At 40.8% G+C, this 23,462-nt stretch overlaps 1 protein-coding gene across 1 annotated transcript in view; it reads left to right on the top strand.

Moving 5' to 3' along the window:
- The first annotated feature begins 575 nt into the window (after positions 1-575).
- Positions 576-23,462, top strand: part of banp (BTG3 associated nuclear protein) — a 32,636-nt gene continuing 9,749 nt past the window's right edge. The window contains exons 1-11 of the mRNA XM_084018154.1: positions 576-730; positions 2,077-2,155; positions 2,502-2,620; positions 3,582-3,781; positions 4,006-4,095; positions 4,298-4,470; positions 6,270-6,509; positions 8,600-8,758; positions 10,979-11,100; positions 11,810-11,881; positions 14,014-14,058. Of these exons, the coding sequence (XP_083874280.1) occupies positions 2,086-2,155; positions 2,502-2,620; positions 3,582-3,781; positions 4,006-4,095; positions 4,298-4,470; positions 6,270-6,509; positions 8,600-8,758; positions 10,979-11,100; positions 11,810-11,881; positions 14,014-14,058 (1,290 nt within the window). The 5' untranslated portion in view covers positions 576-730; positions 2,077-2,085. The remainder of the gene's footprint in view (positions 731-2,076; positions 2,156-2,501; positions 2,621-3,581; positions 3,782-4,005; positions 4,096-4,297; positions 4,471-6,269; positions 6,510-8,599; positions 8,759-10,978; positions 11,101-11,809; positions 11,882-14,013; positions 14,059-23,462) is intronic.

The raw sequence follows: 23,462 nt of genomic DNA, 5'->3' as shown, positions 1-23,462 counted from the left end.
AATTAATGTATCATATTTTGTTATTGGTTAAATTAAGACAAAGCATCATAAATCCCTTGGTGATATTCTCGAGCTACCTGATACAATACAGTAAAAATTGTAATAAACTCGCCAATGCATGATATATACATGCATTAATATTTGTACCCCACTTCCATCTGCGAAGACAGACGGGCCAGTGGCGCAATGGATAACGCGTCTGACTACGGATCAGAAGATTCTAGGTTCGACTCCTGGCTGGCTCGTTGTTTTTTTTCCAAACCTTTCTCCTTATTCCACAAGTGGAGATGCTAAGCAAGGGAAAGTCACAACAGAAGCTTGTATATGAAATCTTGTGGACAATTTCTTCAAGGTCACATGTATATTCAGAAATAAAAACCTACATAATAAACCCACCACATTCGAATAAACTGCACGTTATTCTGTTGTGATGCATTATATAACCTTATTTAGCGACCCGTCCCGACAAAACAGCACGATGCTTCTATTTCGAAGCCATTATATTAAACAATCAACGATTCATTAATTAAAGTAAACATTTCCAGACGAGTTTGCCTTGTATTTGCACTGTGGTGGCTAGCGGCGGTAGACCTCTGTCTGGGTCCCCCCCTGAATGACTGAGCAACCGTCTCCATGTGAGGAACAAACGAAGGCAAGGGCTCATCTCTCGCGAGGAACGACGCCGTTATCGGAATCTCTACAAACAACACGAGAATTCATCATTCACACGGTAATATAACCCGATCTTACACGGTACATGTGTCGTGTGCGCAGCAGTGGGAGAAAGAAGCCGATTCAAAATCATATACAATTGTTATATCTTAGAACAGTTTACCTTTATTGCATTACATTTAGGCGGCCTTTAGGCCCAACTAGCATGCTAACCACCAGGCTAGCTTAAACACCGATTCATTTGTAGGGCTTCGGCTTTAACGTTAGCATGCGAGCTTGTAAATCCAATTTTGTACTTGTGCTAACGTAGCTAACATTAGCTTGTATGTGGTTCTGCTAATGCTAACACGGTAGCTGGCTAGTTAGCGTTAATGAAAAATGCAACGTTTTGCCGAAACGCAGTTATAATAACGTTAGCATGATAAATGCTTAGCCAACTAAGACATCAAGTGTGATGGTTTATACGCGTTACTTCGCTGTATTTGTATTTTAACGTTCACAGCTGGCTACTTAGCACTGTAAACAGACCCCCGCCCAGTTAGCTCGCAAACTATGAAGTGATATACCGGTAGCTTTAGTAATCTAAACGTAGTTAACGCTCATGTAGTCGGACTGGCAAGACTTTGCCACGGTGCATAAATTGTCTGGTTTTAGCTTTGTTTTATTACATCTGTAACGTTACCATAACCCAGACTACCAGAACTAACTAAATGACCTAATGTCGGCTTGTGGCTAATACAATTCTAGCGGGATTTGCAGTTTCGAGACAGTTATTCACATTCAGAATGATCATCACGACATTGCCCTTATGTATTTATACTGGATGAAAAAATGCCCCTTAAACGTGAAGAGGAATTCACTCAGACATGTCTCTGGATAGCACATCCTCCTGCTTCACACACACACACACACACACACACACACACACACACACACTGTTACTGTAACTGGTGTCTGGTTCAGTTTCTCTCTCATGCCATGGCTTTCATGCCATGTGCATGCTAAATAAAATGATATACATATAAAATGAATGTATTCCAGTTTGAGTCTGAGTTTAAGTGATTGTTGCGTACAATGCATCCTTACATGTATTCCATAAACTGTAAGGTTTTGTCAGTGCTTTACCATGCATCTGTAGGTTAGTGTTCTTCTTTTTGATAGTGTATAGTTTTAGATGGTTACAGATAATGCCTTCTACATGCAAAATTAATGTTTAATATGTTTTCCAAAATGTATGTGTGTCAAAATATGAGAATCAGTCAAATTTGAAGTGCATATTCCCTATTAATGCAGAGGCAAAATCAAACATAATAGAAAGATATTCTGCCTTGTAGTAGCATGTGAATTAAAAAATATGTTGCTGTCTTGTTAAGTTCTCCAAGTTTTCTCACAATCTTATTTCAGTTGTAAACAATGTCTGAACAAGAGTTGGATGACATTGTGCAAATAACAGTGGAGGACTTTCACCCAGATGACCGGACAGGTAAGATTCTTGTGACACAATATGAAGACTTATTGTGCTATATTTATTCTAATCAGTGTGTAGTGAATTGCAGGATAATGACATACTCTGCGCATTTGATTAGTTTCCATATTAGACAAGTGCAGCACTATCAAACATGGACAGTTAATCATCACAGTTGTACTCATTTAGTGTCTGCTTACCATTCATTAACTGTGTTGTACAACTGCATTATTTAAAATATACATAATAAAAACTTCTCACATAGATTTGAGCTGGAACACAGCTTCCATCTGCAGATGCCATCATGAAATCCAACAAACTGTTGTATCGTTTTGAGGATGTCTTTATATTTGATTCATACCAGACATGCTGGACAATCATGAAGATGATGAAGAAAGGCCTCAGAAGAAAAAACGGAAATTAAGTAACAGCCAGGAGAATAACAATAACATCAACAACAACCAAGACATATCTTTTATTAAGGTAACAGCAGCTACTGTATAATGTATATTGTCCAACGTAGGGGTGTAACATTACACAGCATTTACCTGTACCTGTTATGGGGTCATGATTCAGTATGTTTCTGGTACAATAAGGAAAACAAACAAAATATTTTGCAAACACAACTTTTTTTGTTAATTTATTTTGAAAAAATAGAAACATGCAACAGTTGCTCTTGCCCATACTTTTTACTTGAACTATTAAGGATAATGGATAATAAATAAATAATATAAATATCTATGTTAACTGATTCTGTAATGCCTCATCATATAACCCTGACCTGTTGATGATTCCTGAACTGAAGCCTATGCTGGTATACATGACGGGGCACAACGGTCTGACTCAAATGCACATGTGAACGCAGATTGTAGGGGGGCTCAAGCACTTTGACCATAGCTTTGATTCTGTATTGTCTACAATCACACATACGCCTCAATAAACACTGTATAGCATTAGTTATTACGTTGGCACGGTCATTTAAGGCTTTTTTTTTCATTCCATGAATCGACGCATCTGGCTGATGCGGTCATAAATATTTGTGTGTCTCCAAATATGAACCGACTTCAATTTAACAGCCACGGCATACAGTTTGACAAAAATCCATGTCCATTGAGCTTAATTTACCCGGCTCAACGGGCTAAAAAAAAAACCTGCTACAGCTGCTGCAGCTGACAACAACTCGTGCGCTGCCAAAGCTTTCCGGGTAAAACTCACGCTCTGGAATTTCTGTTCCGCATGTGCGAGTAGTCGACATAAACAGCTGTGTGGGTCACAGAGTGTACCGAAACCACATTGTATACCAAACCCAACATCCTGTACCGAACGGTTCAACAAACACGTGTTGTTACACCCCTATCCCAAAGCTCATATGTTTTTATATATTTAAAATATGATGATATGATTTGTTAATTCAGTTACTAAATTGTATTGTTTGTGTTTCCAGAACCTACTGGTTTCATTCACTGCATCAATCAGCCAGCGACTGGAGGGAATTGAAGCAAAGTTATATTCTCTGGAAGCTACATGCAAAGCCCTCGGACGTAAACTGGACAGCATGGTGCCATGTGCAAAGAGTCCCATCCAGGTTCCTATGGTTGCAGGGTCTCCTCAGGGGGCCACTCAAACTTGGAACAAAGTGCGATGGTAAGTGTTTGCCCACTAGCACATTTGCACCAATTGTACTTTGTCTTCATTCAGGTTTAGATGATAGTCAAATAGAGATTCTGAGGCCCAAGTGATTGTATTCTTTTATCATTTAGAGATATTTTATTGTATTGTGATTACAGGAGCAAGCATTACCTAAACTTTAGACTGCCGATCGTTAAAAACGTGCCAGTAAACCAATGTGTTTTGAACTTTTCCTTCAGTGTTGTTCCACAAACAAATGTGATAGTGAGCAGTGAACATCCGAAGGGCACTAGCCAAGAAGACACCCCTCTGGAGAATCTGCTCAGCAAGTGAGTGGCTCACATTCACATTATATGACCAGTGTGGTGGACAGAGGTCACAAATGTGCAAATCCTCCCCAACACAGTATTATATTATAATATCAGTCCAGGCAATTGAGGACTGTAAATAATCTAAATTCTTCATACAAGTTGGTTGTTACTATGTCTGTATGTTAGACTTACAAATTGACAAATTTGTGTGTCTTTTCAGCACAGTGACCAGAAAGCGTCAGAACACAATCTTGGTAAAGGTGCCGGGCCCTGATGAGAGTCAGGATGAACAAGACAGCGGCTCAGAGGCCAGTGACACTGTTTCTAATGGCGGCCAATCCAGCAACACGCAAAATGGCCAAAACGTCACACTCATCACACTCAATTCAGAAGGTATGAATTCACACATATTTGGGGTGTTAGTGGCTCAGGAGATAGAGCAGAGTGTCGTTGAGTCTAAGCCCCAAGTCCTGATGGGCAGACCAACACCATGCATCGCAACCCTGCCACCATCGGCGTATTAATCTGTTTGAATGAGAGGCAAATTGTATCATGGCGCTTTGTCCAGTAAGGCTAAAAAGCGCTATATAAATGCAGTGGATAGAAAGGCATATTTTTCCTATATTGTTCAGCTGTTATTTGATCTTAAACCGTGCCTGAATTGGATGCTGCTGTTCCGCTCCTTCCATCACATACTTTTACCATAGCACTTGGTTTGGCCCCTCTGCCATTATGGAGGTAGAGTCACCATTTATCAGCAAGACCCATGAAGAAGATCCCTGGATCAGACTTGGTACTAAACCCAAAACATGGAACTCTTACATGCCCGTGTCTTTGGAGGGGGTGAGAAGAAACAAAGTAGGGACCCCTCCCATACTGTTCAATCTGGATCTGTCCAACTGGGCAACAGGTTCGAGGTGCTGGGGAAGCTGGAGCAACATGAATGCACCGTTTAACAGGGAGCCTTCAGCCCATCCAGCGGCCATGTGGAGCCCTTGCATGCAGCCTCTGGGCCTTGTGATTTTCACTGGTATTCCTACTCTTGGGAAACCACTGGTCAGCATGCACGTCAGCCAACTTTGGTTGGTGAAGTTAAACATGACTTGATGTTTTCCCGGTGCCACTGTCCGTGACATAGCTGATAAAGTTATTGAGGTTCTAGCTAACCTCAAATTCCATTGTCCATATAAACAAAAGTGATATCTAGAGATGCACTGATTGATCGCTCACCAGTTTGGACCGGCCGGTTGTCAGGTGATCATTGTCACATTTTTTTTTTTTTTTGGCGGTAAATCTTACAGACAGTAACACTGTGTCCTATTCTGTTCCACACATATCCACCTGTGCATTTACTTGGAAGCCAATTGCTGTGGCACATTTTGAATCGTACCATCGTAGGTTGAGCAGCAGCAAGAAAAAAAATACGCTTTTACATGTTTCAAAATTTCTTTTTAACCTTTGGGCCAAATGTCTCCAGTGAGGCAATCCTATAAAATGTTACTTCAACAACAAAAACTTTAGTCCTCCAAATGATAAATGGGTGCAGTATACAGTATATAACACGTTTATCCAAAGCACTTTACAATTTGCATCTCATTTACCCATAGCATTAGCTATTATGCAGGCGCTGGTCTGACCATCAGGCCTCCTGAGCCACAGCTGCCACAAATAATTGCGTTGATTGTTTTGTTTAGATAGAAACCTTAATGAAGTCCACATTGAGGTTTCCTGTGTTTCTATTTGCTGTGCTTGTTGGTTTGGTTATTTTCAGTTAACATGGGATATTTTGCTAATCTTCAAAGGCAAACTATTAAGAATTTATTTGCAGCTGTGGGTTATGATACAACTTTTGGCCAGCATTATCTGGATGGTACTCATGTAGTGTCTAGAACATTGTGTCTCAATTCTTTGTTTGTGTGGTTGATTTTTTACAGCCAACGCATGCTGTGACTAAACACCCGGGCCGCATATCCAAATTGTGATATCTTTTATAACACAGTGTCCCCCACAGTTCTCATTTACTGCCACTTGGGTGTGCTATTGTATTACATGATATATCTCAGTATCTCTGTACCTGTGTAGTATTTGTGAAGGAAAACTTCAGAACTCACTATTATCAACAGGCTTCAGGTTTGCTGAAAGAGAGCGGTGTAACTGTGCTTAAATAATCGTCATTCTTCGGTTTCCCTTAGATGATTACCCAGTGGGAACCTGGTTGGGTGATGAGAACAACCCAGAGATGCGAGTCCGTTGCCCAGTGTCTGCAGCTGACATGCTCCATATCACCACAAACTGCCGCACAGCGGAGAAAATGGCACTGACACTGTTAGACTACCTTTTCCATCGGGAGGTCCAGGCCATGTCAAACCTCTCTGGCCAGGGCAAACATGGCAAGAAGCAGCTGGACCCACTCATGATCTATGGCATTCGCTGTGAGTCATCTTTTGCTTCGGCAGCATTACCAGCTAGAATTGAGAAAACATTATTCCACGACACACAGGTTAAAAGAAAGGAGTGTCTTTTAACTAGTAACCTCCAAGGCGGTGTCTAGAAATAACTGTTTACCTCATGATTACTACATGTTATTAGCATCTTTTAATTTAGAGTAATACATTTCATTCAGTCGGGGTTTAAATCCTTGCGCCCTTGCAGCAATAAATGAACTCTCTGAGACCTTCCCACATTTCATCTTTGTTACATCACAAAGCAGCCCTGAATTAAACACAGAAATAGACTGCAGTCTCTAGTCCCAAGGCGGGTTACAACAACATGCATTCATCATTGCACACACACACACGCACACACACACACACACATTAATGTGCAACACATTTTATAACATACCAGACTGTAAATGACAAGCACATGTCTGGATCCTGATGGAGTCACCATAAATTCAGCGATCCTTTTGATTCCTGATGAAGCAGAGTCAATGCTATGATGGTAGACAGAAGGATAATATATATATATACTATATTTATATGGGTTACATTGCAGGGAGAAAAGGGGCTACCAGTATGTTTGTTTTAGCATTTTATACAGAGTGCTGCTTCTGCCCCCTGCAGGAGATTTTAGCAGATATCCCCCATGGCATACATAGAGGTATGCAGAGGCTGGAGCAGGGCCAGGTGACTTTTGGGTGACTCATTCTGCCTGCATTTAAAAAAAAGAAAAAGAAAAGAAGGAAAAGGCATGAAGGTACAAGTGCCCTGCCTGCCTGTACAGGTGTGAAAAGGCTGCCATCACACTATCTACAGATACCCCTCAGCTCTGTCTCATTTTACCTCAGGCTGCAGCATCGTTTTTAATTTATGTAGAAATGACCTGTCAGGCGGCTCATCTCTTTTAAACGGTTCATATCACTGAGGTAGACAGCCACTAAATACAGCTGCATCCAGCCTCACCTCCTCATATCTACACTGAGGGAGGGACGAGGGATCGTCACAGGCCTGTGTCAACACTGCTTGTCAAAAGGTCAGTGGTGCAGAAGTTAACAGAACCAGGACAGGTGTTTCCTTCAGTTGTCATAAACGTGTCCAGGTGAAGTGGCTTTATTACAAATGCCTTGTCCTATAGCCCAGCTGACAGCTTCACCTCCAGCCTATATCTGTTCTATTGCAGCAATCTGGTGCTCTCTTTTGCTGTGACATTTAGCATTACATTTCCTCCAGTTTTTGCATCCCTCCAGTAATTTCCAAAAGGTTGTATGTAGGGTAAACAACTGTATGCTGGTTTTATTGAGTTTAGGATTAAGTGTACCAACAAGCCTGTGACATACATATTTTTAGCCAAGATCAAAGCTTTTGCAGGTTTTATATGAAACCCTTGATTTTCTTTTCTAACAAGAAACCCAGCTGCAATGACAACTGCAGCTGCTTTTGCCTGATTTATATTCATGTGGCTTTGCACCTAAGCATTCTTTGTGGGCTTGTGCGGCGGCCTTTGATTTATTTGATAGGTGTGACGTGAAGCACAACTCCATGGCTTTAGAATGATAATGTAAGGGTTGGGTGATGAGGAGGAGCCTCTGTGCTTATAATTAATAAGATTGCTGCTGTAATGGATATGAGGAAATTCCACCTCCCAACTCTAAAGTCCAATTAAAATTCTGCAGTGCCTGGCACATAGTTACATTTCTCAGGAGGTGCACCGCACGTGCCTGCAAGCTCTGCACACCATCTCTGTGGTTCTGCAGAAGGTCTGTGCAAGAAGTATAAACTAGGTATACGTCTCCTAGGTTAGCTGTGAGGTTGTCACTTGTGTGTCTGGCGGCGAGGTACTAGAACATATACAATACTTCACTAAGGCTCGAATCAGATCATTTCATTTCCTGCACTACTGAAACAGAAAAGGGGAGGCAAATAGAGGCAGCATTTCAGGGGCAAAAGGACAAATTGAAACGCAGAGAGAAAGCCTAGGGACAGATCAAATTTGAGATATGATACACCCATGCACAACCAAGCCAACAATATTTAATTATTGACATAGAATGTGGTGATTTGACCTCTCCGTGTCCCCACAGGCCACTTGTTCCACAAATTTGGCATCACCGAGTCAGACTGGTACCGCATCAAGCAAAGCATAGACTCAAAGTGTCGCACCGCCTGGAGACGCAAGCAGCGGGGCCAGAGTTTGGCTGTTAAGAGCTTCTCCAAACGCACACCTCGTGGTACATCTGCAGGTAAAGTACAGCTATTATTACAGGGCTTTAAAGCTTGTATTTATATAACTTCGTTTGCATCATGACCATGGCACATACTACATAGGATGTTGTTTTGTGTGTGTGTGTGTGTGTGTTTGTATGTAGACACATTAACTCAAGAAAATGACATAAAAGCAACTTTATATTCACACCACACATACCCCACTGTACCGCGTAATAGTGAGGGCTGGAATTAATTATTTGTCCTCCTGCATTACTATGCATATAAAGGAGTAGTGCTGCACAATGGCGAGACTAGAAAAGTATTGCAATACAGTGTTTTCATAAGGGCCGCTCCTATGGGCAAGCCCACATTCCACCAAAAGGCAAGTGTTAAAGTATTATTTTAACACGAGTTTCTCAAGTTAAACACAAGATTGCATTTACAAAATCCCATTTCTGTCATCCTTTTCAAGCGTGTTAATCTTTGTATTTAAGAAATCCAAAAATGTTAGAACCTTCTGCCACCTTTCTTGTGAAATGTTTTTGGAGTGAGCACATTAACATTTATCTCTATATTCTGAGGAAAAAATAATACCCACCTGGCTCCAGTCTTTATCGACTGATAACGTTGCTAAGTTTTGCGGCTGTTTTCTCATCAAACAAGCTGTACATTTCAATACAGACCCAAAGAAAAAGACGTTTGCTGCCGTTTCTGTTGCTTACGGGCCAGTGAGATAATCCCTGGTTTTCCATTTGGTTTGGTTTCACTGGAGCAGCATTGTAACAGTATTTGGTTTGTAATTATGGACGTCTTTTTGTTAATTTTAATCTGTAAATTTGAACTCAGCTAGTTTGGAAGGAATGGGGAAGTATTATCTTTCTTCAAACTTGGAGGATCTCCGTTAAGTCGGCATCTCTAAGATCATTATCTTGATAGTGATGGATATGTTATAGTTTACCATGGATAGCCACAAATTAAAAGTCATTTCTACAAATCGTTACTGGTCAGATGCGTTCCATTAATGTTACACTCATGATTTACATGCACACTTCTTTTCTTTTTCATTCATTGGCCATTGTGCACCAGAAGACATATGATTCACAGTTCAGTTGTTGTCTCAGTAGTCTCATTTCATCATCTATATGAAAGCTATTTTAAGACCTGAACCCAAATGCAGATGCAGTGTGTATTGCTGCAGATGGTTGTAATCTGCACACAATGCCTGCTGTCCTTCCCTCCCTGTGAGCCATCACCTCTCACCTCCGACCAGGGAAAGTAAAACTGCAGGGGAAACCCAAATATCCTGTGAGTGCACACTAGGGGTGGATTGTCAGGCACTTCCTTTTCAGGCTACACACCCTAGAGTGTTATACACAAATACTAGTTCAGGTGGTGAATGCACAAACATGCAAGGACACACACCTAATTAGATGACATGTTAATGGACCAGAAAGATGCTTTTGAAGCCATTTTTTTTTTATCAATGAACCGGCTCAGATCCAAACCCTAGTTTTCACAACTTGGCCCTGGCTTCCTCTGGCATACAAAAGTACTGAGGATTAATTACATAATACAGTGCATAGCATATATAATGAAAGACAAGAGACGGCCTTACTTTTCAAAGCAGCATAACACAAAACAGAACTTTTGAGGTGTACTTGATATGTGCTTTTAAACTATATTCCTTTTTTTTTCACGCTGCCTAAATCCTGTCAGCCCTCACTTCTCCCAAATGGTCCTTTTCTTGCAGACAAAAGTCTGTGTGATTTTGTTTAGTTTGTGGCATTTGATGCAGACTCCACCGCCCCTGAGCGCATTGCAGTCTTTGATTGCTGACGTGTTGTCTTGGGTTCTTTTGGCTGTTTTGAAGCTTCAATAGGTGATGCGACAGATCTACGCAGGGATTTAAGATTGCTGATGTGATAGTGGATGTTTAGAATGCGGCCTGGAGTTTGTGTTTGGCTGCTAGACCATAAATCTGTTTGTATGGCTAACTGAAGAGTCCTTGTTGTGTGTTTAGGCGTTTTATGAGGTATAAACACGGCATCATCCAGCAGATGGTGGAGGAATTAGCCAGGTTTTTTTTTTACAATATGTTGCTATTGCCCTTGCTTGATGTGTGGGTGTGACGGTTTGTGTATCTGTATCTTAGAAAGCTCATCATTACTTCTTATGTGTCTTTAGTGTGTGTCCTGACCTACTTCTGCTGTACACATGAGCACACAATTGACCATACTGTTTGTTCTCCTAACCAGAGGGAGGCATGGCAGAAGAAACGGGCCAGATTGAGGCGGCCACCCAGCAGACTTTGCACTACACACTGGCCAATCAACAAGTCCAGTTCCACCGTATAGGCGAGGATGGACAAGTTCAGGTGGTGAGTGTCAGACATTTCATCCTTCTATCTCTGAATCCATCCATAAGTCATCATTTTTATTTATAGGCAAACACACTCCTGTTATTGTCGTGCTGTCATATGAGGGTCTCACAGAGCAGGGTTTGTAGTGCAGGTGGAAAGATCATTCCTCCCACCACAGTGACACATACAGCATTCTGCAGAAATACAATGCAGCTTATGTGGGCTGACAAGGAGGAAGTGTCTGAACCTCTGATATTTTATCTTCCTTGTGCCCTGAAATCATCCAAGATACGACCTTTTATCAAGAGAGCAACAGGTCACTTGATTAAACGTCATGGCCTGTTCTTGAAGATATAAGTTTTGAAGTTACACAGGAATTGATCAAATTGATAAAGGACCCTGTATTCATTGATTGTGATTGTGGTTACAGTTGAGTAAGACCATCTCGGCCATGTGTGTGCGCTCGCGTGCGCATGTGAGCTAGTGAGATGTCACAAATGATCATACGTCGGTACATGTGTGTGAATGTGACAGGCAAAAAATTGGTAATATGAAACTGACAGGCCAGTCACTAGTCATGGTTCATCAGCTGAAAAAAGGCAGCCAATCGATCGATGCATCTCTACGGTTAAAGGGGGAAAAAATAGTTGATTTTTTGATCATATTTGTGTAATTATTCCAGCATCAGCTGTCTCACCTTCGTCTTAATTGTTCTTGTGTCTCCCAGATTCCACAGGGTCAGCTGCACATTGCCCAGGTGCCACAAGGAGAGGAGGTTCAGATCACACAGGACAGTGAGGCAAGTGGGAAAAAAAGCTGCTCATTTTTCATGAGTCATTCTTCCTGGTATATGAAATTTCTTTGCAAACAAGCCAGCCAGGCTAATTTGTCTCCATATGGTATAAAACTGATGTTTTAGAAAGAAGTGGTTTACCGGGAAGAAAAATAGTGTCGTCTGCTTTAGTGTGTAACATACATGTCAGTATGTTGTGTTTGAAGTCAGTGGGTACCAGCTGCGCTTTCTCACTCTCTCTCTTCTCTCTGGCCAGCCAGCTGATAAACACGCCTGCACACCCTGCACACTGCAGTGTGTGCATAGCCCCGCCTCCCCTCACTCCCAATGCGGTCTTCTCGCCACTTGTCTCATTCCCTCTGGTTGAAATTACTGATTTGTGGGTTGGGTCGTGTGTATGTATGTATGTATGTATGTATAAAACACTCATTATAACCATAACCGTAACACACTTGAGACTTGGACTTGTGATCAAAGTGAGACTTGACTTGGACTTGCAAAAAATGCAATTTTTGCAGAAATAGTTAGGTTTCTTATACATTATTTGGGTCACTGATGATTACTCTGCAAAGCTACAGTTTCATTTTGATGAGGCTCACTGTCGCATTGAAAGTGTATGTGTTACTTCAGAAAAAAGGAGTTGATCCCCCTTCAGCTCTGTGGAAGAAGAATTATACAAATATTTAGCTACACCCATTTCCTAATCGATGAAATTAGTGATTGCATAACTCACATTTTGGAGACTAGTCTACTTCTAAAAGAAAGAAAGAGAGAAACCCCATGTAATAGAGCAAACTATTTGTTTTCATCTGTCAAATAGGTTTGGTAAGAGTCATTAAACATGCGAGTCTTTTGAGCCTCTGTTTCTGTTTGCAAATAGCCATCCAAGAGAAGCATAATGCGTTTGAGTAATACCTGACAACACTTAAATCATTAGTGAGTTTTAGCAAAAGCAGATGTCTCGTAATGTTTATGTATCCGCTTGCTTTTGCATGGGGTTATGACATTTGTTTCCACATATTACCCAGATGTCTCTTGTCCCCCCACTAGACATGCACTCTGCATGCACACACGGCATTAGCATGCTAGTTGAAACCAAAATCTACCTCCGAACCGCGCTGATGCTGGAGAGGAATTTTCACATCAGCATCCTTATTGGTGATTTCTCGCGATTTATTTCCAGGCACCGGTCTATCTTTACGCACATCTAATACTCTAAACATACAGTATGATACATGCCACACATGCATAACAGCTTGAGATTTATGCAAAAGCAATCGACACCTTGACCAAGTTTTTTTCTCATTTCCTGTCCAGTGTGCTAAAGAAATGCACGAGTGAGTGAGAGAGACTGAGTGTACTGGAGGCAGAAAAGCTCTAAAGACTTTCATGCTCTTTGTGGCTGAGCCCAGTTTTCTTTTTTTCCTTTTCTCTCCTTCCTATTTCATGATATTGTTTGTTTTTGGAGTTCAAAGCTTAGCAACAAAATCCCACTTCTCCCCGACTGCCACTCATACAATATGTTTTCATTAGAAAGGGCCCCTTTCATCAAAGACATTGGTTTTAGCTTGCTTGAAAGGAAATTAGCCATTTGAGAGATTGCACTGCTCTTTGGCCATATGGCCGCTCCAACTGCATTTGATATATAGATGAAATACAAGTACCGCGATAAAACAATTAAGCAGCGTTTGGACTAAATGTGGCTTATATGATGTATTCTCTTATGTGGTCTTGTAAATGTCACTGTGGGTGTTCAGAGACTTTACGATGGTCATTGCATTTTGATGAGACTGCGATAGGCTTGTGCCTTTGCAAATGGTTTCTGTTTTTGTTTACAAGCTCCTCGATGTAGCCAGAAATTACACAATTGTTGACATATATACAAGTTATTTGCCTCCACCTCTCATTCTTATGTCATCATGTTTAAAAACTCCTCTGCCAAAGCCAGTGTTTAATGACTTTGAACAGGTTTTAATAATCTGATGTCGTCCATGCATGTTAAGATAAATAGGACGTCAAAAAAATGGGCAAAATGTATCATTTTTATGACTTTCTATTGCTAGTTGAAATAGCTAAATGATTGTGTGTGTATAGTATGATGCAGGTCTTTGACATGACATGTCACTCCTCTATTTCAGGGAAATCTCCAGATCCACCAGGTACATGTGGGTCAGGATGGACAGGTAAGAACATGTTTACAGTAAACTAAATGGAGTCATAATACACTAATGAATGAATGCTGTAGAATACAAACCACCTGTTTGCATCGCTACTTACTTCGGTGCACAAATACTGCAAATCCTTGAAAAACAAAGGCTGGATAACAGAAATGGTGGATATGTGTGGTTTTGTTTTGGAAGAAAAGGTGGCACACAAATCAGCTTTATACAGTTAGTCATCAGGTCTTTCACAAATGATTCTGTGTCTGATGGCCCTTATACTCGTTATGATTATGCATCACCAGGTCCCTACCAAAGCTCTCTGTCAATGATATTATGCTTTTAAAATATTACTTGAAAATGTAACACATCTTTCTTCATGTTTAAACTCAAGCCGTGTTTTTGCACTGGCAGGTCTGTGTGTTTACATTTTTGCGATTGAGTGTAGTGAACCATGGTGACTGAATGCTGTCACATTCATACCCTCTGCATTGTCACTGATGTGGGTGTGCGAGGAATACTTTTGCTGGCCAAGTTTGACCAATACAGCAGTCATGATGACCTCGTTAAGAATTAGGTATTTAATGAGGCCATGTGGAGTTTCCTTGGAAACCAAAGTTTATCGCTGAAACAGTGGAAAAATGTGAAACCATTGACAGGAATATGCACTGTGTCACAAGTGTGTGCATGTTAGTCTTTGTGCGAGCACACGCAGGATAAACAAAACACGGACCCACTCGTAGAAAAACAGCTCCATCACACTTCTAGAGGTCTAAAACTCCACAGGGAACCTTCATCTGAAAACGTGCTCATTCTGACATTGTGAGTCACTGACCAGTCCTGTATCTTATAGCACCCAGTTATCATGCAGTCTCCATCTTTATCCAAAACACAGAAGCTTGTACCATGCTTATGCTGTTATAGTCGAGCGTTTTTAAAACGGGATCTTTCAGTACTTCTTATACCGCAATACAGATTTGTAGTCGGCAGGAAGTCTGAAGGATTTTATACATATTGCTCGCTAAATCTAGGTAAATCTGTATAATCCCTTTGATCCTGGTTTTAGGTTCTTTTTTTTACCCTTCAAAAATGTCACCAACTACCATACAGTTGTATATCATAATGATATAATAATTAGAAACATACACCCTCACCGCCTTAGCAACACATGCACTCACATTTGTTTTGTGTCCTTCAGTGTCTGTCTTTGTCCGTCCCCCTCCCCTCCCTCCATCTAAATGTTGACCGAGGGCCCTTCCTGTTTCTATCTTCTCTCCACTGAGATCCAAGCAAGTCTTGATCAAAGCATAGCGGGTCTGTGTATGACCATGGCAGGGCCACATATGGACTCCTGCACACTAACATATTATTTCACATTCATGATTTCATCATGTTTATCTTGATGCAAGACTTGAGGGAAGGACATGCTTTCTCACGCTGCCCATCTGGTGGTTAAACTCATTATGTTAGGGGAGGTTTTGTTACGTAACAGCCAGTAGAGGGTTTTTTCCTCTTCTAGGCTACACCAGAGGTCACATTAACTGTATATTTTCCGTGATTGATTCCAGTCATTGTGAGAAAATTACACATTATTATTATTATTATTTTCAAGCCATGAATTACACACAAGTAAATTAGCTACACTCTTCATTTCATTACTTGCAAACACACATTCTAGGTATATTACTTTGGCACATGAACATTGTCATTCCACTGTAGGTAGTATTATAAACCACTATAGATTGTTTTGGCATCTGATAAGCTTTGAAACTCACGTAACTCTTACTCAAACCAGACGTATTTCATGGTCTCACTGGTACCTTAAACAACAAGCCTCGACCAACGCAACCCTTTGAGTTTAAAGACCCAGTAAGGCCACATTACTTTATACTTCCAAAGCTGGTAGTAAAAATAGTCAAAAAGATGTCAAAAAATAACTACAGCCTTAAATTCAGACTTTCTGATTTACAGTATTCAACACTTTTTTGGCTCAGTCATGTGAACTCTACTAAAAATTCATACATTGCTGGCATGAGCTGAAGGCAGAATAAGACCAAGGATATGTTTCAGGCTTAAGAAGATTAAGAGTGTAATGCAAGTAACAACCTATTTGTTCACTCGGTAATAGAGAATGATGCCTTTTGATATGATATCCACAGAATAAAAACAACATCAGGAAAACTAATGGAATAATTAATAAATAGTAAAAGAGGTTTAAAAACCACTATTAGGCACACCAACCTGCTTTGACGCCTCTGCTTTGACTATGTTTCAATTTTGGGGTGTCAAATGAGGACTGTGTGACCAAAGCTGGGTTTTTATTTCTGCAGCCACAGTTGCTGTTTGGAGAGAGCTGAAAGGAATACAATACTAAGGATTTTATCCCCAGAGGATGATTTTTTTATTTCTTGAAAAACTACTACTGTCACTTTACTTGTTAAATTGACAAACATCACCGGCGATAGGTCACATCAGCTGTCACCATGTAAATTCCTTTTTCAACTTGATCGCAGACCAAAATAGAGGTTTGTTGTTGTTGGATTTGTGTGCTTCAGCACTTGAGCATGGTGTTTATACGCAGCCAAGGATTGTTTATGGGGTAAGAGAAGCTTCACTCTGTAACACCACTGTAAGTGCAAGTGGAGGGTTTTTGTAGTCCCAACCACTATTTTTAGCTCTGCATCTATATCATATCAATAATTTAATTACATTTTACTTACTTATCCACTTTATTGTTTTGAAGTGAGACCTGAAGTTAAAAGAAGCAGTAACTGTAATATGCAAAAATATTGCCTAAATAGCTTTTCCTAAAATACTGCTGGTTCTGTGGTGTTGATGCCTGCAGTGCGCCATAGGAGCATCAATTTATACACATCAAATGTGTATGTGTTTAGTAACGGTTCAGGCAGAGAGTGTGACCAGAGCAACAATACCCCACAAAATGATAATAAAGTCAGATGACATTCTGTGAGAAGTTGACGAGTTACAAGCTACCCACTGTCTGGAACCGTGTGCTTTCTGCTTCACAGCGATATACTTTATAGTCTGATTAAGATTGCAATCATCCATTTCGGTCATCGGTTCAAAGCACCATTAGCCATCTGTGCGCACGTTTGTGATACGTGGATTCATCTGCTTTACATGAGTTTATTTGTTGTTTGTATAGCTTTATTGGCTGTTTAGCGCTGTGTGTGTTTTCAATTGGTTGAGGTAGTCACCACACATCCTCACGCTCCTTCTCTCACACACATTCATAAACTCACATGGTTGCATGTGTCCTCGGATGACCGGATCATTTTGCCTGACGGCAGCATTCTTCATGGGCTCCCTTTGGGATTTTGTCCAGGGTTTGGCTGAAATTTTGCAACACAACACACATTTTTAACAATTTTTCACCAGAACCTTTTATTTTTGCACATTCTCATCAGCTTTATGACTTTTAGCTGTTCTAGGTTGTAGGGTAGGCTGTTTGAAAATGTGGGATATGGATAGGCATTAGTTTCTTCTAGATAGACGCGCACATGCCAGAACTTTCTATTCCCTCTGCAGTGTCTGGGAGCCTAGTCCAGTAAGAAGCTCTTTGTATTTCCCTTGTTCTTTTTAGCTGATATTTTGATTGGGTCTGTCGAATGATATGAGTTAAGTGCCAAAACAAACACAGTGACTTGTTGCAGGTCGAGCTTTTCATTCTCACATTCGCTCTAGAGAAGAGGGCGGCCGACTCTTAGGTCAGCTCTTAAATCTGATGAACCCCAGAAGGCCCATAAAGACACTCGAGGGAAATACAACAAACAATTATGATATAAGTGATAGCACTTATTTAAGGGGATGAATCACTTTGACTTGATATGGTTGCTTCCAAATGACATAATGTGTCTTTATCATGATTGGTGTAGTGTATGTTGGAGCAGAATTTGTTGAGAACCTCAGACAAAGACAAAACAGAACTTTCTTAAATGTCGAGTGTGTGTGTGTGTGTGTGTGTGTGTGTGTGTGTGTGTGTGTGTGTGTGTGTGTGTGTGTGTGTGTGTGTGTGTGTGTGTGTGTGTGTGTGTGTGTGTGTGTGTGTGTGTGTTACAGAGAAGCCTACAACAAATAGACTATGTATGATGTCGCTGATTTTGTAATTTGGCTGAATAGTGCTTATTGTGTTAGTGTTATTTTTCTTTCTCTTGGGCGGGTTTCCTCTCCTCCCTATCTTCTATTCATCTTCCCTCTGCTACGTAGCTGTGACCCCACCTGTCTTTTAAACGCCACCTGACGCATCCAGGTCACATTAACTGTCAGATGTTCACACTCTCAGGTCAATCTGTGGCCTCATTAAGGGGCCACATTCTCCACGGTTCTGCACCTTGTTTATTTTGTGTCTCTGTGCAGTATTTGTCCCGTTGAGAGCTGCTCATTTACCCCAAATTGAGGTGTCAATTTCCATTGAGAAACTGAGTCAAACCTACATATGGAAGCAGTTTATGATTTATTTACCACTCCTAGGGATGGGTTGTATTTAATGACTTGTGTACATGCCATGTTTTTTAAGTAGTTCTCCCCTCAAAACTGGCATTGTTTTACCAACAGACTATGCAGACAGTCTTTACAACATATGCCAGTTTCCTCAAAAAGAATGACTTTAGATAATGGAAAATAGTAATTGGTATTCCTTTCTGTTTAATGAGTTGTTTATTTCTGTTTATTAGGCTGCTACTCGCTGTGTTCAATGCTCCATAATGTTGGCCTGTTCATTCCTTCTGTTGTGGTGCTTCTGTCGTCAGAAGAATGGCATTTCTCCATTGATCACATTTCGGAGAACGAAATAATTTTGTGTTTATTGGAATAACACTTAGCACTAAGGCCGTATTATGATGGAAATAAATGGGGCATTTCTAAGTGTTGTCATGCATTTTCGGTATGAATAGTGCTGCACGGACAAGGCTGCATTGCTAAAATCCATTTCCTTCCTGTCTGATTTTTTTGATCAGGAAATAAATATATTTTGCAATCACTTGTTCAGGAAAAAAATAAAAGTGATCATTCTTTCATTTACATTTACATTTAGGGCATTTAGCAGACGCTTTTGTCACTCAGAGTTCATCAGTTGTGAGTGTGTCTGTATGAGTAAATAATGCTGTCCAGCAAGCTAACAAGCTCTAATCGTGTTGTGCTTATTGTTGCATAATGCTCCAGAATTAACTCAAAAGTTTTGTTTTTTTCTTCAGAAAGACATTAGTGAAGGGATTTGAGCCCTTGTTAAAGGATCAAGCCCCTGCTCCAGCTTTACTGACATGAAATAGTTGTTGTTTTTTTGTTTTTGTTTTTTTTACATCAGTTGCAGTTTAAATAGAACGAAAACACATCAGACAAGAAATACAATAATCAAACCTAAAAGGGAGAGCTTAAATCCAGCTCAAATAAAGCAATTGCATTTCTCAGTGGCATGGACATTTAACATGACTTTATTTTTCCAAGGGTATTAGCTTATTAAAATATAGTAAACTCTGCAGATTTAGAGTTCAGGAAGCGAAGTAGAAAAAGGCTTTTCCCCTCTCAACTCTGTGCAGAGGAAGCCAACTGGAAGCCAAGATTGCTGGATATCTGAGTAAGGAGATTATATCTATATATATATATATATATATATATATATATATGAGGGAACTTTACCAAGTATGGCCTTGTACGCAAAGCTATACAGAGGTTGTCTATGTAGACCCATAGACCCTGCACTGATGCAGAGCAAATGGGAGATTGTTAGATGAAAGGAGTGACTGAGGAGGAGGGGAAAGCAAAAAAGGAACACTGTCTGGAAGTGATGGTTTGTCCCATTCAGGATTGAATAATGAGACATTAACACATACATAATAATAATAATAAATGCAATGTGCCCTCAATGGCCTCCCCCCTCCCCTACTCACATTCACTGTCACTTCTTTGTAAATATGTGAAAAGGGAAGAAAAAAAAATAACACAGAGGAACGGCAAATTCACTGCTGGATGAGCTCATAGGTTTTTAGAGGACTCTCCCTGTCAGATAGCTGTAAATAAATGTCATGTCAGTCAGAGACATCCAGCACATCTCGGGAGACTTCACCAAATTTACTGATCCTGTCATCTGACTGAATTATTCACCCACGTTGGATCTCAGTGGTCCCATTGGGGGGGCTTAAGTTATTATCAAGAGTATCCCCCCCCCTCCACCTGACTTCCTTCCCCTAATTGAACCTCTGTCACCCCCCTCCTGTCAGCACATGTTGCGGTGCATCTGTTGGACACTCCCAACGCGGCATTGTTCTTGGTCAGTGTGGGAACTGGGTCACAGAACAGAGAGTCCAGCTCTTTGCTGTTCCCTGTTCTCTGCGTTGCCAGAACCCGTAAGCACACAACTAGTCCAGAACCAGGAAAAATACAGGCCGTATAGTGTGTGAGAGTGATGGTACACAGAGAGTGAACGACGTGCCGAGGAAAGAAAGGATGAGGGGAAAAAAGGGCCGAACAAGCAAATGTGAGAGAATGACTTGAGGCAACAAAGAATAGACGAAGAGGAAATGGACAAATAAGTGCCTTTTGAGCTCACTTGTTGATGTTGTTACAGTCGTGTGAGCTTGTGCCAGATTCATCAGCTCCTCGATGTCTGTTGCTAGATAGCGTTTTGTAAAGGTGTTCTGGAACAGCATCTCTTGATTTGTCATTTTTACACAAAAGCAGATGCTTGAACAAAGTCAACCTCAGAGAATCGGTGTGATTTGTGATGGAATCAAACTGCTGGCCCGATGCCTGAGTTACTCATTTTCCTTTTTCTCTCTTTGCTCAAGAATGTCGGTTCTAACATGTAAAGGGGCTGTTGCGATTCCTGTTGATCACAGTCCGAGGGGAGGGGGGGGGGGAAATGAGATGAAAGACATAAAGATGTTTTGTTGCCAATGTTTAGAGTCAGTGGGATATACGTAAGCAGTGGAGGATTTAGAGATCTAGTGGTGGATCCTGTTTCAAAGGAGTAGTGGTCTGCTTTGTGTCCTTGTGGCATCATGGCCTGGTGATAAACGGCCATAGATCGGGGGATTCCTTAGTTGTGTGGGTGTGTGTGTGTGTTTGTTAGTCAGCATTTAAGAGCAGTGCAGAGGAAGGTACCCCCAGTGGTGTTTTCTTCTGTCTTTGTGGGCAGAGCTCAGGGTTGCTGGGGGGGTGTGTGAGTAAGAGGGACCAGATGTTTGAGAAGCATTTCAGCGTGACTCATCAGCACAGGCCTAGTGCAACCCTGTCCCACTCAGTCCCAGGCCTACAGAGGTCCTCATCCATCAGTTTCAACTTCATCTGGATCCTGACAGGGACTGCAGTTATTACTGCAAAAGCTTGTGCATTTACATGAACTCGTAACCTGGTTACCGTAATACTTGTGTATTCATGTAAATTTCATCAGAACATTGGACACAAGCACAATTTGATTAGCAGAACTAGATTACTCATCTGTCTTTCCAATGACTCATTTAATCAGTAGTATTTATATTATTAGTGCATTTGTTAGGTTTGTTTGCACATACAGCAAAACATGGATTGAAAGGAGTGTGTTTGTGGGGGAAAAAGCAGCATCACTAGCTGTAGGGAACATTAAAACTTGTTTTTCTTGAAATGATAGAAAAACCGCTTACTGCAACAAAAAGTCAGACTCCACATTCTAATTAATGTGACTATTAAATAACCATGCCAGATGCATGTTACTTGATAGTCTTCCGAATGATTTGTTTTGTTTCCTCTTTTACCAGTGCTGACGAATGTTCTGGCAGCAGTAAAAGTGATTGCATCTGATGTGATGTCTCTTAAAGACTCCAGCGTGCTTCGTGCTGATGTAAGATGACAGATGTCTGTCAAGGCAGATCTGAGACTTGACGTAGGACTGTTGGAATCCTGGCTGCTGTGTGTCAAAGGTGCTGATTTGATGATAGTCCTCTGCAGGAAAGATCATTTGGAGGTTTTGCGTGTACTGCTTAAAAGGTCATTCTTGGGTCATCTGGATGCGTTTTGTCTTGAATCTAGATTACAAAGCATCCTCATTTGTTTGGGTATTCAAAGGGAAGTGCCAGAACTATGGACATCTGAGGTATCATTTCAGATGTCAGAAAAATGTCATTTGATTTAAGAAACGTCTTGGCCTTCATCATTGTGCATGTATAGATTGTGTTTTAATATGAGATCAGATGAGTATTTTGTGGATATAGTGGAGTTTTACAACCTGTGTATATCATCTCCTCTGGCTTCATTGAATTCAATTGTATAATTGGAAACATGATAAAGTGTTCATCTTAAATCATAAAATGTACTGACATTGTAAAAGTGCCCTTTACAATTAGGCAGACCAAGTTTGGAATTCAAACACTGAGAACAGAGAAAACCTTCAAGGAAATGTTCTTTTTCTTTTTATGGGGACCGGGTCGTTCTTGCGGCTGTGTGTTTTTTTTGTCTTGTTTTTTTTTTTTTGTCATATAGCCCCACTTTGATTTGCTGGTTCTGGATCAGAATTCAAGTCAAGCTGGGTTTGTCATAAAACCTTTTTTCGAGCGCTGTCTGAATCTGACTCCCAATATGCTGGTGGGAGTTGCGGAGCAAAGGATGCAAGGGAGGGTTTGATTGGATGCAGGTGTTGAGCTCTGATGTAGAAACAGTGTCAGGGTGTGGGTGGAATTGAGAAACAGTTGGCCAGGTCACAAGGTCAGTGGTCTTGAAAGACATAAAGATGCATAATATGGATGTATTTCAAAGAATAATGTGTGGAAAAGACATAGATACACCAGTAATGTATGGCAATATCACATGTCAAAAGTCTGAACCTACAACCGCCAATAAGTGAGAGAATTCACAAATCATAGATGAACAAAGCAGGATACTGTCTGGCTTAGATTTCAGTTTATTTGTATCCCAAGCCCATTGTTGTCTCATAAATCATATTATATGCTGCAGCTCAGCTGACAGCAGAATTAGTGCTCGGACTCGGAGGTGAAATAAAACACATATGTAACTGAGATGCTTGCAGGGGGACATATTTAGGCCAGTGTGTTCATTTTCCCAGTCTATACTAAACAATCACTCAGCACAGAGCGCCGTGTCTATGGGCATCTTTACAGCCCCCCTCCCTCCTCACCCTCTACCCCACCGACCCACCCGGAGATGCTGTTTCTTCTTGGACATCTGTCCACGGTTGGCAGTTGCTGATGTTGTTGGTGGCCGTGAAGCCGGGAGGAAGTTCCAGCCACTCCAAAGTCCAAATGTTTCTTTTCTCATTTCCCTGTTTTGGTTGTTTGTTGTTTTCCAGATCTGAAAGAAGAGGAGGTTTTTCTCTGGGAATGATAAGAACCACATTTGTGTGGCTCTCCTTTTTGTAAAACACAGAAAAACCTGTCTTATGTGTGTGGATTTTTGTTTCTTCTCAATTAAGGAACATGTGT

The sequence above is a fragment of the Eutrigla gurnardus genome (genome assembly GCF_963514095.1).
Source record: "Eutrigla gurnardus genome assembly, chromosome: 9".
NCBI lineage: Eukaryota > Metazoa > Chordata > Actinopteri > Perciformes > Triglidae > Eutrigla > Eutrigla gurnardus.
This window is presented reverse-complemented; position numbering and strand designations above follow the sequence as displayed.